The sequence below is a fragment of the Pleurodeles waltl genome, chromosome 7 (assembly GCF_031143425.1).
Source record: "Pleurodeles waltl isolate 20211129_DDA chromosome 7, aPleWal1.hap1.20221129, whole genome shotgun sequence".
Lineage (NCBI taxonomy): Eukaryota > Metazoa > Chordata > Amphibia > Caudata > Salamandridae > Pleurodeles > Pleurodeles waltl.
The window spans coordinates 85,084,460-85,100,876 of record NC_090446.1 but is presented as its reverse complement, the minus strand read 5'-3'; the positions used below and the strand labels follow the sequence as shown (position 1 = coordinate 85,100,876).

Below are 16,417 nucleotides of genomic sequence, written 5' to 3'. Positions count from 1 at the left end.
GAAAGCTGTCAACTTCCACAGCTCAATCTCCATGCAAAAAGATGAAGACTGGACAGGTTCGGGTGGAAAACCTTCCCCTGCTGCTGCAACATAAGATCCTCCCAAAGAGGCAGCCTGAATAGCTCGGGATACCATACTCTCCATGCCCAGACTGGAGCCACAAGAATTACTTGGGCCCAGTCGTTCTTGATCTTCTTGAGAATGCTGGGCAGAAAGGCATACAAGAGGCCCGAGTTCCACTTAAGAAGACAGCGTCGCTGAGCGAGTGCCTCTTTGGAAACTCCAACGTGTAAAACAGCTGACATTGCTTGTTCTCTGTGGAGGCAAACTGATCTAACCAAGGCTCTCCCCACTGCAGAAAGAGACCCTGCGCCATCTCCACATGGAACGCCATTCGTGATCGACCATGCAAAGACGGGTGAGTTCATCTGTTCTGGCGTTCAAAGAGCCCGCCAGATGTTGAGCCACCAGGGATATACTCGGACATTCCAGCCTTGTCCAGAGAACAGGGCCTCTTGACAAAGGGTCCACAACTCTACCCCGCCCTGCTTGTTGCAGTACCACATGGCGGTGGTGTCGTCCGTGAACACCTGCACCATTTTCCCTTGGAGAGAGGGAAGGAATGCTTTCAATGCAAGCCTGATCGCCCTGAGCTCCAGAAGACTGATGTGAAGCCCGGACCCAGCCTCTGATCTCTGCCTCTCCCATGTGGCCACCCCGACCCAGGAGTGACACACCCGTCACCACTGTCTGATCTGGTTGGGGAAGGGAGAGGGATCTGCTTCTGACCCGATCTCGGTTCGTTAACCACCAGTGCAGATCTTGTGCAGTTCCCTCCGAGATCTGCACCATGTTGGAGAGATTCCTCTGATGCTGCGCCCACTGGAACTTCAAGTCCCAATGCAGTGCCCGCATATGCCATCTTGTTTGTGTGACATGCAGGAGGACATGAGGCCCAGCAGCCTGAGTCATTCTCACTGAAACCCAAGATACAGGCTTAAACATCAGTATCATAGCCTAATATCCTGGACTCTCTGCTCAGGAGGACAAGCCTGAAACTGCACTATGTCCAGAACAGCTCTGAAGAAAGGGAGCATCTGAGAGGGAGTCAGGTGTGACTTTGGCATGTTTATAGTGAACCCCAGCGAAAGCAGGAGGTCTCCCGTAGTCTGAGGTAGGAAACGACAGCCTGGAGTGAGCCCACCTTCAACAGCCAGTCGTTGAGGTAGGGGGAAGACTGAAACCCCAAGCTGGCGCATATGAGCTACACCATCTCCATCACTTTTGTGAACACCCGAGGGGCACTGGTAAGGCCAAAGGGGAACAAGGTGAACTGAAAGTGCTTGTGACCAGCCACGAACCTCAGGTAACGTCTGTGGGCAGGCAGGACGGGGAATATGGAAATAGGTGTCCTCCAAGTTCAACGCTGCCATCCGGGGTCCAGGGTAGAAAGGACCTGAGCCAGAGTGAGCATTTTGAGCTTTTCCTTCCTGAGGTAGAGATTGAAGGCCCAAAGGTCTAAGTTCAGACGAAGGCCCTTGCCCTTTTTGGGCACCAGACGGTAGTGGGAATAACAACCATGGCCTACTCCTGGCACATGGACCCTCTCTATGGCTCCCTTGGCCAAAGGAGCCATAACTCCCTCGTGGAGAAGTGCCAAGTGATCCTCCTTCATCTGATCGTAGGATGGTGGCCTGGAAGGAGGTGTAGTCTTGAAGGGGAGAGAGTAACCACTTCGGAAGATTTGCAAGACCGACCTGTCTGTCGTGATGGAGTCAAAGTGGGGAGGTGATGGCAGATCCTGCCACCAACGTGTCCAGGATGGAGTGACGTACTAGGAAGGTTTGGAGGCTGCTGTGGGAGGGGTGGTGGACTGGGCCGACCACTGGCTACCTGATCCTCGGGGATGTTGGATCCCGCGTCTACAGCCACGCAGAGGCTTGGCAGCATGTGCGGCAAATTGACTAAGGGAAATGGACGCGGTTGGGTGCCCCATCCACAGCAACGAAAAGCGGAGTAAGGGGGCGAGGAGCAGCTGCGAGGCCAAGGAACCTTGCCATAGCCCTGGACTCCTCAAAGCACACAAGCACTGAGTCCACTTTGTCTCCTAAGAAATGGGTGCCATCGAAGGACATGACCGTAAGTGATTGCTGGACATCCCCTGAAAAGCAAGAGATGTTCAACAAAGGGTGGCGCCGAAGGGCCACTGATGATGCAGTCGATCTGCCAACTGAGTTGGTGGTGTCCAGTTCACATTGAATCGTGAACTTGGCTGTGTCTCTCCCGTCAGCAACAGCTTGGGACAAAATGACCCGGTCCTCCTGCGGGACCCTTGGCAGCACCTGTGCGACCGTATCCCATAAAGTATGGGTATTAACGCCCCAAAAGGCATGCGGTGTTCACGGACTGTTATGCCAGACCGGAGTAAGAGAACATTTTCTTCTCAAGTTGGTCCAGTCTTTTTTGATTCCCTGTCCAGGGGTGCGGAAGGGAATGCGCCAGTAAAGCAAGAAGCCTGAATGATTAAGCTCTCAGGTACAGCATGTTAGGTCAGGATTTTAGAGTTATAAGGCGCAGGCCTATGGCCGCAGGCGATTGTCCTGTTGATAGGAGCCCCTGTGCTGGGTTTAGACCACGTCCCAGCAGGACATCAGTGAGGGCCTCATTGAAAGGAAGCAGGGGTTCTGATATGGAAGCCCGGGCTGAAGCACCTCAGTCAGGAGGTTAGTCCTGACCGTCACTGAAGGCAGCTTGAGGCAAAGGACCTCGGCCGCCCTTCTTACCACCATTGAATAGGAGGCTCCCTCCTCTGTAGCTTGATTTTTCAGGGAGAAAGCATGCCAGAGTCAGGGGAGGTATTCAACACACTGGCTTCAAGCATCAGCTTCTGCACCGTCCCTGCGAAAGGTCGCAATGGCACAACTGGCGTCAGGTCGGTTCCAGAAATGGATCCTGGGGTGGCCTCCGGAGCCAAGGCCAAAGTCGCTGGCGCAGAACTCAAAGGGGGAGCCCCGCCCACCCTAGTGGGCTGGAGGGCATCACAGGACGGTCGGTCTGCCCAAATATGAGGTGCATGGCCTCATAAATGTGAGTTGGACAGGGGTGACTCCGGTTCCCGGAAACTCGGGAGGACACAGAGCCAAGCCAGAAGCAGTCTCAGAGGATGGAGGCCCGCCGTGTCGCATCGGTCGAGCAACTGGGTGAAGTCGAGGAACGCTTGTACTTCTTCGACTTCTTCTTGTGACCCGAATGTCCCAAGGACTTGAAGTGGGATGAGGACGAGAGGTGTTGGCTCTGCGAACGGTCTTGAGTGAGACCAGGAGCAACGCAGAGCCGACTGCTGGCCGCCATTAGCTTTAGGGACTGCTCCCTGAAATTCTTCAGGTTTATGGCCTGGCAGTCGGAGCATGACCTTGGGTCGTGGTTGCGCGCCAGACACCACAAGCACACAAGGTGTGGATCTGTCACCGACATCATGCAGTGAGAGGAGTCACACTGCTTGAATCCAGTCTTACGGACATCTTGATGCACCAAGAAGTCAAAAAGTTTGACAGAAGGGTCGAAAAGTAGTAAAAAAGCGACTGAGGATAGCTGTTCTCCAGATCTGCGGGTAGGCAGGTGTGGAAAGAAAAGAACTGACGTCAGTGTGCTGGGGTGGCGCCTATGTACAACTGCAACATCATCACAGCGACCATGACGCCAACAATGGACGCGGAGTCGACTGCCGGCGCACAAGGATACTGCTTGAAGAAATTGTCTGGATCAAGGCTGATGGCTGGGGGAAATTCTTAGGTAAAGAATCTGCAACCAGAAGTCTCTCAGATGGATATGTTACTGATGTTTCCCCCAGTACTACTGGCTTTTTAGGGGCCTGCTGAAGGACAGTTCTCTCCCATTGTCCTTATTTGCTGTATATGAAATTAGCTAACCTAATTGAATATGCCATTCTTCTGCCCACTTATTCTTCAACCTTTGCCACTGGAATACACTCTCGGAATATGAGGGATCCTCACAGTACAGGCACAATTAGTCCAAAGCTGGCTTATCTCGTAAAATGACAGTGGTAAGTACATCTCAATCACTGAGTGGGCGTCTTTCAGTCTCTTTAAATATGTTGTGTTTTGTTCACAGTCTGCTGCCTTTAAGGAAACATTTTTTGTTTTGTTTTTGCCGCTGTGGTACTTGTGCTCCCACTTGACATGATGACAACTTGCCAGGAGGACAGGCTCCTCATTTTACAACCTCTGGTATGGGCTGTCCTGCAGACCACAGCAGTCATTTTATGTCAACAGTCACTGGCTGTTTTTAGGTTGAACATAGCAGTGTGCAAGCGCTGCTCTTCCAAAGTGTTGGTGTGTATCTGGGCTTTTAACCACTCCCACCTCACGCCCATCACTAACGCTCGTCGTGGGCTTGCCCTTCAAATATCCTTTAATGACATTGATAACTTCTTTACGTTTGTCCCTCCTTGGGGAGGTTTTGTTACCGCCTTGGCCATCGCCCCTATTACATGGCTAATTGCACTTCTGCCGATTAATTTGCCTGCAAGCGAACAACTTCTTATTTTTGTGTCTCCTTCACGCTGATGCTCATGGCGCTGTGAATCGATTTGCTTATGTGAAACTTTTTACTTTTCATTTTCAGTTTATGTGGCAAGAAAAGTCCGTTTAGGAGTTTACAACTCTAATAACTCTAATGCGGGCAAATGCGAGCCCCATTGTATCGCAAATGCTTATTTGATAGAGGGGTGACGCTGATTGTCTTGCCCTGTTACGCTTCCCCTCCATAGTGGCACATCTGTTCTCCACATCTGGGACACACTGTCTCAGTCTCTACCTCACTGCTTGTGATGAGGCCAGCAGTTTTGAGGATGATGACCTTCTTTGATTCCCAATGTCTTTCTTTGTCACCGTACTTCTCCTCCTTGAATTCCCCCATTGTCTTTTTATGCTTCATAGCTGTCTGTAATCGAGGATTCTCATCCGCACAGCAGGGCACAGTTACAGGGTGTAGTTACATATATTTTCCCACCAGAGACCTGCTTTTGTTTTGATCACTCCAAGAAGAAGCATTCTTGGAATTCCTGGCTCTAAGCATCTTCTCACTCCACAGGCGAGCTCGTGGTCACCTGAGCCAAAGGAAAGGTCTTAGAGTCAAGGCTCAGATTTCAGAAGTTCTCAGGGTATTGCTGCGTCTTGTTAACTTTGATGGTTAATCCATTTTCTAGAGCGATATGTGTGCATTCTCTGGCCACAGGCTAGAAGATTGTAAACTAGCATAGATGGTACATTTGCTTGTTTATGGGCATAACATATAGGTGACAGATTTGCAGTTTATGTGGAACAACCCAGTGCATTACTGCTTTTGCTGCGGAAATACCATTAAAGAGCAACATGTAACCCATAAAGGATATGCTGAAAAGCTTGTACATAGGTTTTTATTCGGTCATTATTACAACTTTCTTGAAGTGATTCTACTTAGGTAATTATAAAAATGTATTACTAAGTGCTAAATAAAAGTTTTTTTTGTAATTACACATTTAGATACACCTTACATAAGCTACAAAGACCTACGCTTCTTGCACACAGAGCTTGGGAGTGACCAAACCCAAATCGTAGTTTGTATGTTTACAGCTTGTGTAGTGACGTGCAGCGTTTGCATATTTATAACTTGTGCAGTGTAGTGACATGCTGCACGTCTTTGCTTTCGCTGCGATGGACATCTGTCTGAGTTTAGCATCAAGGTATTTCAATCCATACACTGCAGGCTTGGCCTGGGAACGGGTCAGATTCTGGCTGCGGAAGGTATTATTTATGAGGCAGCTGGATCCAGCGTTTTCTTTCTCTACCTGTGTCCCAGTACAGTCACCGAGCCTATTCTGGACAAAGGCAGCAGCGCTCACACACTCTGTGTGGATCTTCGTTTGAGCATCTGCCTGCGCGGGGCTGGTGGGCCCCTTTCCTCCCTCTTGGTCACAGTGAACTAATGTTGACAAAGAGTTGTCTTTTCAGTCTTTGAGTTGTTGTTCCTAGGCTGGATCGCTCCAATGTTTCCTGGTCTGGGTCATTCCCTGGGCTTGCTGGGGTGCATAGCTCACAAAAGTTCATTCATTTTAACATGTGCTACCTGTGCTTGGCTCAGGAGCCCAAAGTCACTCCTCATTTCAAAATGGAGGAGCCGAATACTGGTACAGTGAGGCATTTTATCAGTTAAGCTGCCAGAGGATAATTTTGTTCGTGTCTTTTTCACTTTTCGTCGTTTGCATCTTTATTCCTGTGGATATCTGTCATTTGTAAATGTCTGGTGCGCAAGTGTAATCACGTTGGTAGCTGCAATAGAGACCATTTGTGCAGCACACAATAACTTGCTTGCTACATAGTAGTCAAGGTTATTCTAAAGATGTTACTCTAATTATTGGAGTGCAGTGTAATTAATTTATATCGCTTATTACCTTGACAAGACACCTTACCAAATAATATGTTACAAAATAGTATTTTGTTTCAGTTCTTCTACTATTATAGATTAGGCAATTGGCCAGGAAAGACCTTACATACCAAAGTCGGGTTAGACTTTAACAATGCAACATTTGAGTTCCATTTGTCAACGCTTTGCACTGGGTTTGTATCACAAAAGTGATTCAAACCCACACAAAATGTTGAATTCGGGATTCACTTATGTTTGTGCTGGGAAGTAGCCCCAAATTAGCACAAAGTCGTGCTTCGTGCCATGGATCATACTTGGGCAGTGCCATGCAGCCACTCACGGATTTTGATGCAAATCCCTATCTGCTAATATTGGTTGGCGCCAATAACGTACACTTCCTCTAGGCAGGGGTAACAGTGGAGAAAGGTTTTCTTTACTCAAAACGTTTCTAATTTTGCACGTGTGCTTTTCTGTACAGTACACATAAGAAGCTAGAAACGTCTTAAACTATGTCATAGCATTATGTTGTTCTGAAGTTCAAAACCAATGTTTGACCTCACACGCACTCCATTACATAATAGGGCTAGAGTATGTACATTAGCTAAAGTGTGCCAGCTCTCTCAGGCAGAGAGAGAAAGTGTAACACTTAGATATTGTGTTGTTCTGCTCTCCCTTTCACACAGCTGTGGTTGATCAGTGTTGGAAGAGTTCTTTCTAAATGTGTCCCTGCTCCTGTTTATCTCGCTGATTTAGTGGAACTAAGCGGGATTGGTAAAATGTAAGCCATATGACACACATACAATATGCCAGTACAGCTTTAGCATTGTATTTATAATAAAAATCCCTATGCACTGGCAAACCAAAGCAGTTAGACTGTCTGTCACTGAATGCACCCATTCTGATTCTGCTCTGCCTGACCCTCCCGCCTTGCTGCTCTGTCCAGTGGACCTTCACTTTAAATCCCACCTCCACAGCATCCCTGTTTGAGGGTTCCCAGAGTTATGTTTTTTCCACTTCCAGCACTGGTTCCATCTGTGATCCTTTGACACATCACTCCTCCCGCCAATGTCAGATAAAAAGGAGCAGCCTGTTGCCCTTCAAGCGTATTAGCCAGCATTTAACAGAAAGGTGGAGAGTTCTCCCTGATGAATACAGGCACTGCAGTGTGTCCCCCAGTGTTCGCGCACTGCACCAGGGACACAGTGCAGTAATAATTTTAGTCGCAGCTCAGAAATAACTGCTGGATGACACAATGAAACAACTACTTGAATTCTTTCATGCTGCATATGTTGTTACCCAACTGATGTATTTTCTTATCAGTAGGAGGAGGAGAAGATCAAATTGATTACGTTTGTTACACAAGTCCAGAAATGCAAAATGGAACTGTATTTTTCAATGAAAGGGCTTTGTCAGCTAGCACAGATAAACCTTATTGTTGTAATTTAACCATGTGTAAAATATCTTTCACATAAGGACTTTTTGACACTTGTTTAATCAAAACTGTGGAAATAACGTTTACAAAGTTTGTGAGTTAGATGATGTTTGGCTTAAGAGGTGTCCTCATCACATAAGTCACCCTGTGCTAATAATTTAACATAAAAGATAGCATCAATTCTTTTAAATAAAAATGGAAGAATATAATTTCAAATCTCTTCACATTTAATTTGAAAGGAAATCATTAGTATTGTTGCTAACCTTTTAATCAATTTGTCAGCTATGGTATTGAAGCAACTTTATTGCCAAAACTGCCAAGTGAGCTCATTAAGTTCTTTTTTGACATGATTCGCATTCACAGAACTGTTCAAACGTGTGACATTTGAGGTTTACTACTCTGCGTTTATGTGATTTCTGTCCTATTGGCCGAACCTCTCCTTTCATTTCCTCCTCGTAGTCTTGGCATGATGGAAGAAATGGCAACTGAGGTGAGGGTGTCCAATACAAACCAAGAGCAGTTTCTTCTGCTGGCCAAGTCTGCAAAGGGGACAGCTCTAGCTACCCTCATCTCTCAGGTCCTGGAGGCGCCTGGGGTCTATGTTTTTGGAGAGCTTCTCGACATGCAAAATGTGAAAGAGGTAAGTGTGCGCTCTGCTATTCCAGTACTACGCAGTGTCTCTAACGCACCTCGATCCCCAACTGTAGCATTTCCTGCTGTGTCAGTGTGGTAAGACAACACATTGCTCTGACAAAAGGCCATAGGTGTGACCGATAGCACTGTTTACTATTCCAGTGTTGCACATTAAACCAGGCTGAGCCTTTGCCCCGCATCTGTAGCTCTGTGTTATTTTATAGTGACACCTACACTCCACTCTACCAGTGCGCCCCATTCCCAAACATATTTTGCTATTCCGGTGCATCATTGCCACTCATTTATTACAATGATCTGGAATGCTTTTCTTGCTTTTGTTGACTTTTTGCAGCTGGCATCTGGGGATCACGCTGCCACCTTCCGGCTTCTAACAGTCTTTGCCTACGGAACATACTGTGATTACATGGGTACGTAGTTACTTTTTACATTCCACTCAGATGAGCTTGTGAAGTAAATGAAAGAAAGAAGTTCCAACATGGATGATATATAATTATGGACATGTTATTGACAATGTGTTCCAAGCGCGTTCGACTTTCATGCAGTGTGAGTAATTTTGCACAGTAATGAACTAAACAAAGTAGTTAAACTGAGGCAAGACTATAATGGGTCAGTAATCACTTTTAAAGAATAGCCCTGCAGAACGGCATTTGCACTGTGTAGTCTCAAGTGTTAAATGGTATATTACAGAATCTGAACAAGACGGTACACTCACAAATTATCATTAGTAAATTTGTAAACGTTAGTGATTCTAGAAGCCATTATTGGATTGCCTAGTGGTTATTTTTATATATCTTAAAGGTTTTCAGATTGCGATTGAGGGAACGAGTAATCAAACCTGTTGCTGGAGTATTTAATATATTTTTAGAGGTTAAAATTGAGTGTTCCAAAATCATTCCCTGTTGTGTTTGGTAACCTTGGTAGACTGTGTGTGCGTTGTGATGCCAGATTCTTATACGTATCACCAAACCTTTACTCCAGAGTTACCATTTTAACATTTGAGCCAGAACCATAACAAAGTTTTCTTAGTGAATTTCTAGCGCCTTTGTACTATATATATATATATATATATATATATATATATATATATATATATTTTATAATTGGCTATGCACTGCAGGGTTTGGCCACAGTGCCTGATATTTGGCCCTGCTCAGCACCCAATATGCCATGAGAGGCCAACCCTGGTTGTGCCGCACATTTGGCAGTAAGCAGTGGTCGTTGGTTGGAGGGCCTGGCCTACATTTAGGCCTCACGGCCAACTCAGCACAGACTGACAACAAGTGCTGCACCCAGCCTTTGGCTGTCTATAGCAGGGGATGGAGGGCGACCCTGGCCCATGTCCAGGCCCAGTATCCAAACCACCGCAGGCCACCAACCCCTACTGAACAGAATCCCACCTTTTTTTGATGCAATGATGTGGTTGAATTTCTTCACGCTATTCAGGCATGCTCATAGTGTAGGTTATTAGAGTCTGATTTGAGGCAATTAAAATATTTGAAAGGCCTCACGTAAAAATGCATTTATTAATTCAGGAAACAAAGCAACACATCAGGTTCTGGATTTCTGCAGGTACATGTTAGATTGAAGATCTTTGGGCATGCACACTTTTGTTCTTTTGAGTTTGATGTTTTTAGTACCATTGCGGTGGGTAGTACCTATTAAGTGCCAAAGGAGTTTGGTTTGTATTTTGTGGCTTGTAAAATGTCATTATTAGTATTCTCTCCAACATCTTCTCATGTACAGTTTTCCTTAAGTAGGCATTTTGTTTCCTCTGGCTATCTTAAACACAGAATGTCACGCAGGGTGAAAATCGTTTTTGGTGTTAATCATTCATCCACTAATATTATTAACCACAGTTACTTGGCTTTTGCTCTGGATGCCTTTTGCCTTGTAGAGCGCTTGAGAAATAAATACTTTTAACTCTTTAGTCATCTCTTCACCTTGTGGAATGAGGGTGAATCTGTATGTTCCCTGATGATCATCCGAGCCCGAGGATAATGTGCAATATTACAAATAGAATAACGGTTCGCTATGGACTCGTTTTGAAACAACATTCAAGAGTATACACATATATAATCGATCTGGAAATGGAGAACAATAATTCAATCATTTTAGACAAACCAAGCAACGAATTGAGTTATTCAATACATTTATTTTACACGTTGCAATGCTGTTTGGTGACGTTAATGTTCTAAACTGTAATCACACGGCGCAGCAAACATGGGAAAAAGTGACGTGTATATATAGACAGACCAATTACTTTTAGTTCTCGGAAATTATTTGAAATAAGTAGTCAGCAAGTATTTATGTTTGCCTAAGTCAAAAGCATTTTGAACCCTACTGTTAGTTGGAGGTCATCGGGACTGGAGAATAGTGAAGTGCACTATGGTCTAGGAAGAGTATTGAGGGAAAATGAATTGAAAATTGATAATTTACAATGGCGGGAGATTTGTTAGTTAAGGAATAAATCAAAAGAAACGTGCAAGGGCCAGACCGTCCGTGATGTATAAATTGATGTTGCATCTCTACTAATTTGCACGGGGCCTGCAAGAAGAGAGTACACCTACCAAAAAAATCGGAGGTAGGGTGGAAAACAAGGCAATTGAAAGGAGTAAGCTACTCAACCCAATCACAACAAGCATTTGCAATGCAACGGGTCTCGCATTTGCTCGAGTTAGAGCTATTAGCATTGTAAACTCCTAACCAGACTTTTCTTGCCACTTAATTTAAAAGAAAAAAACTAGCGCGATCTCGCTGCGTGGAAAATAAAAAAGATAAAGTAGTGAAGAAACTAGGCTGAAAACATGGAACCTCGTATGTTTTCATTAGTTAGCCAGTGTTCTCAAGGACGGCTAAACACCGGAAAAGGCATGACGTATGCATGCCTTTCACTAATGAAATCAAGCGATTTTAAAAGGCAAGCCCACGAACCAATGAAAGTGATAGGCGTGGTTAAAAGCCCAAAGAGAGATTACAACAGGGAATGAGCACTTGGTCGCTTGACCATAAAAATGAGTCAATTGTGTGATTTATGGTGTAGATTATGCTTGAGAAATAATCAGAAAGAAGGCATCAGAAGGGCAAAGTGATACATGAGAAGAATTAATGCAGATAAAAAGGTATAATGAAAGAGGGAGTCAGTAATTAGCCCAGCCGGAGGGGTTAAGCTACAGAAAAAATGGCGGCCAAAAACCTTACTTCTCACTCTTGAATACTAGAGGAAAATTCTGCAGTTGCGTATGTGATGTCTGCAGTCATTTCAGTGTTAGGGCAGCCAGACTAATTAAGGTGCCTACTGTGGTGGGTAGAAGCCAGCAAGTAGCCCGGTTCAATGATGTGTGACACAATGAGGAAGCCAACAGTGGGGTGGAGGGGGTCAAATAAATTAGGTACGTATTCCAGTAAATGGACAAATGGGAATAAAAATGACTGATTGTCCCCAAGAAGTGGGGCTAATTCAAAACCATGCCCTTTTCTATTCTCTTTAATTAATTGTGGGTCTGTTGTATATCAGAAAGTTTGTCTACAGCAGTGGTTCCTCACCTGTGGTCCGGGGACCCCTGGGGGTCTGTGAAGCCTTCTCAGGGGGTCCGCGACTGCTTAGAAAATTAAATAATATTAACAGGTTAGGTCCCCAGTTTTCTGTAATGACTCAGTGGGGGGGTACCCGGATTCCAGTAATGATTCAGTGGGTGTCCCCGTGTTCCAATAATGATGACGTGGATTCCACAGAAGTCAGTGTCGGGAACCACGGTGTCTACAGTACCCATAAACTGACTCCAGTCTTGGTTAAGGATCTGGAATCTCTGCGGGGTAGATGTACTGGTTTCCGGCTGCTCAGTGCAACACATGCAGAATATGGGACATGAGGCAGTGGCACGTTTCAGCTGTCAGTGTTGTGGCATAAGAATACCTAATGACATTAAGCTTGTTCCCCTTCTCTGCTACCACTCATTAAGTGCAAAACACTGTCAAGCAACAAAAGCTAAATGAACGGACAATGCTGATGATAATTATTATCAAAACGAAATATATAGATTTTTAAGTGAAGAAATTAATGGCGAGGTTTTTCTAGTAGTCTTTAAATCCCTGACTTCATAATACTGTTACTGCTGTTCGGTTACAAAAAAAGAAAAGATGAAACTCCCAGAGATATCTGCAAAGTTTCGGAGGGTTCCTCAGAGTGGCTGATGAGACCACCGGAGGCAAAACCAGGAGAGAAAAGCAACAAAGGCATTCAAAAATTGCCAACCCGGAACATTAGTCTTAATCTAACATAATTACATCCATCTGGAGCCTCATCCCATGTGATCATTCTACATTAATTGGTATGGGTATGAAAGTGGTTTTGTAGTGTTGGAGTGGAATGCCGGGTGGTCTAATTTAACTTATATACTTGATATGTCATATATGCTTGCTGAAAAAAATCATGCTCTATATGAATAAAGAAAGTAATTCAAAATAATGGCATGTGTGGGGCCGCTCGATTTTGGCATAATTATGTATATTAAGATTAATGTTCCAGGGAGGCAGTTTTTGAATGCCCTTACAGAGCTGCTGGTTCAATTTTAATTCGAGGCGAATTGGGAGTCAGTAATCAACATGATTTCTCTTTAGATGCAGTAGGTCCGATCTGTTTCTGCCACCTGGTGAAATACGTGTACACTTTGGTGTCTCTCGCACCCGTTTGGTGGGAATTGTTGCAGTAGAGTGGTAAATGTTTGCTGCAAGTGATCTGCCATGTTGTGTAATGAACTAGAAGCTGAGGTTATTTTTTGTTGTTGTATTTTTCAGTGACATTTTTGCCCATGTGTTATCCCGACCTATACATACAAGAATAATTAAAATACGTTTCTTAGCATTAGAACACTGCAGTAAGTGTTTTGCTGCAGGATATTTTGAGTTTGTGGCTGATTTTGCATAGATGTGTGCAACAGAGCAGAAGGCGCTTCTTGTCACTCCACTTCCTCTCCAAGGCAGCCTGTTGCGGGGTCATAGGACCTTCCCATGTTAAGTCTGAAGGGAATTTTCCATCCCCTAATCATCCTCTGGCTCTAGCTACAGAGATCAAACATTGGGGAATGTTCTTCACGCCCATAACTACAGATGGCGTGGAATAAGCCTGAGCAAAATTTCAATTACACCTGTGTAATTGGAGTCATTTTGGTATTTTTGGGTAATTTTTTAACACAAGCAGCATTTCATGTAGAGTTTTTAACCAAGAGGACCGCTTGGGTAATTTTTCGAGTGCGAGATGGATTTTGTGTGATTAGACGTTGTTTCACATAATTTTGGTTAATAATGATGTACAAATTTACATGAGTTGCTCTCACCCCTAGAGTGGAACCGAGAGCAACTACAGATTACCTTCCTTGTCGTATGCAGCGTTTGTCACACATGGTCACCGCTGCAGAAGCGTACTCCTTTACCACACCATCATTCCTGGAAAACTGCCCCCTCGCTCCCCCACCTGTCGCTCAAAGGGACCTCAACGGAGAGAGACATTTAATCGCCTGTAAAATATAAACTAATGGAAGTCTTGGTGTGGAAGACCACTTTATAGAAGCAGCAAGCGCACTGAGGCATCTCCTTTATGATGACGCAAAATGTAACAGCCGTGTCTATTTTCGCTCTTACAAGAAATTAAAATCATCATGTGTGTAACGCACATCTGCTAAATCTCTAAGGCGCACTACAGCCGTTCATCCAATAATAGACTTGTCCAATGAATTTGAGTGTACAGAATAAAACACACCAAATGCTGATGTTCTATCTGAACAATTGTCAGGTATATTGCTCCCAGTGCACCCTAAGGCACTGTTATTTGTTGCACCATTGAGACAGTGAAGAATATGGCTTTCTCATGTATCAGATTTTGTGATGTTGTATCTGGGAAGTCATAAAGCAGCAGCTAAATTTATCTAGAGGTGTGCAGCACACAAGATCTCACTGAGCTACTGTGTGCATTCGGGCCTGCTATCATTGAGCACCCGAGCAGAGTGATGAAAGGGGTGCTTGTATGCAGAGCATGACTGGACCCCTACATTGAACGAGCTCCTGGTAGAGGAAGTGATAATGGCAGGCTAGCGTTAACGCTTGTCTTTAATGTCTGGTCACTTTTCAGCTCTATCTGGAATAAGGAAATATGGAATTGGGACCTGTACTCAGGCTTCCCCATGTAACTATGTGCCGCTCTGGACTATTTCCTCACAGTGACATAGGGTAAAATGGTTGGCTGAGGGATTTGTTGTACTGGTGGGGGTCTGCAGCAGGCAGGGCTTGGTGATGCTCGCTTACCAGGTAGCAGAGGGCCTGTTAGACGCGCGCTGGCTTGGAATGTGAGATTATGTATCTACTTTTCAGGTCGCTTGGATCTGCCTACGCAGTGCAGTCACACTCCAGTGGGCTTGTAGGGGGCAAATCAATGCTCTTTGATCTCTAAGTATCTGTGATCGGACAGCTCTGTAGTAAACTGGTGTGTAATACTTCAGAAAATGATTCAGATGATTTCCTTCTCACTTGACAGTTTGGCATGTGAAGTGTGCAGCTTTTCCCTTCAGCGCGTATGATTTGCATACATTTCAGATGGAAGTTCTCCCTTTCAAGTTCACACAGTGGATACTGACAAGAACAGAAGAGGACACAGTTCTGGGTTGTTAGTGCAGGTGCTGTGACCACTGCTGTGACACTGGTCCCGTGATCAGGCCAGGGTCCTCTGGGCATGTGAGCCGTGCACTTCGACAAACTCAATTCTGCCCCCCTGTATCAGTGTAGGCCATGGATACCTGAGGGACATAAGTCACTGCCTTTCACCCATGCTCATTGTGATCTGATTGGACAGACGACGGGTAGACCATTGCACTAGATGGTCCTTCTTCAGGTTCTCTACCATTTTGCTTATGGTGTTGTGAGTTCGGATGGAGTGTATGACTTTTTTTTTTTGCAGTTTATTTGTTACATTTTTTTTTTATTTTTATGTGGAAGCAAATACAGTATATTTAAAAAATATATAACATTATAATATAAATTAAAAATGTTTTTTAATAGTTTTACATTTTATATATGTATATAAACATAAATATATACGTGTTTAAATCAGTAAATATTCATATATTTTTAAATATTAATCACAAATATTTAAGCTTTACTGTGTTTTAACTATAGATATTTTTTTAAATAACATTTTTGCATTTTTTTCGATATTAGTGTAAAACGATATATTTTTTTCCCAAAATGTTTGTACTTACCTGTATATGTATAGAAAAACTATATTTTTTTGTGTTCGATATTCTTGTATCATGATATTTCTGGTGTCTATATTATGTCATTGAACCCATTTCTAATGCTTCATTTTCCTGCCAATGCCTTTCTGGTCAGTGAAATTAAATTCAAGCCGTATGTGCGCTTAAAATAGGATCCAAAACAAGAGGGAATGCCTAAGTGTACCAAACAATGTGTATATGCAGTCATGGCTTAAGAAGTGTTGAACACGGGCTAAAAGTATAAGTAAATAAAGAATGAATCTCAAAGATCTGGCCTGTTTGACAGAGCACGTGGCTGAACAGACCTAGACAAATTTCATGCTTTCCTTTCAGAAATTCTGTATTAAATGTGCAGGAGTGTATAGCAGGTGAGCAAAACAACTCCTTACTTAACATAGGCATTGCACCTTCAAACTTAGACATTAGCGATTACACATTTGACAATGTACATACAAAATATATATGTCTTTAACACATAAACGTTTCTCGTGGGAGGGACAACCACCAGGCCCACTCCCCTGGGCCACACACCCCATCAGGTCCAGACTAGTTAAAATATCCATGTCCATCTGGCTCCCTTCCACCACTTATTATATCCTGTCCTTGTATGTAGATTTTAAACCTTTCAAAGTTTTGTTAATAATTA

At 44.2% G+C, this 16,417-nt stretch overlaps 1 protein-coding gene across 1 annotated transcript in view; it reads left to right on the top strand.

The window, feature by feature from the left end:
• COPS7A (COP9 signalosome subunit 7A) overlaps nucleotides 1-16,417 on the top strand; it is a 59,686-nt gene that overhangs the window by 10,199 nt on the left and 33,070 nt on the right. The window contains exons 2-3 of the mRNA XM_069243079.1: nucleotides 8,315-8,495; nucleotides 8,841-8,916. Of these exons, the coding sequence (XP_069099180.1) occupies nucleotides 8,315-8,495; nucleotides 8,841-8,916 (257 nt within the window). The remainder of the gene's footprint in view (nucleotides 1-8,314; nucleotides 8,496-8,840; nucleotides 8,917-16,417) is intronic.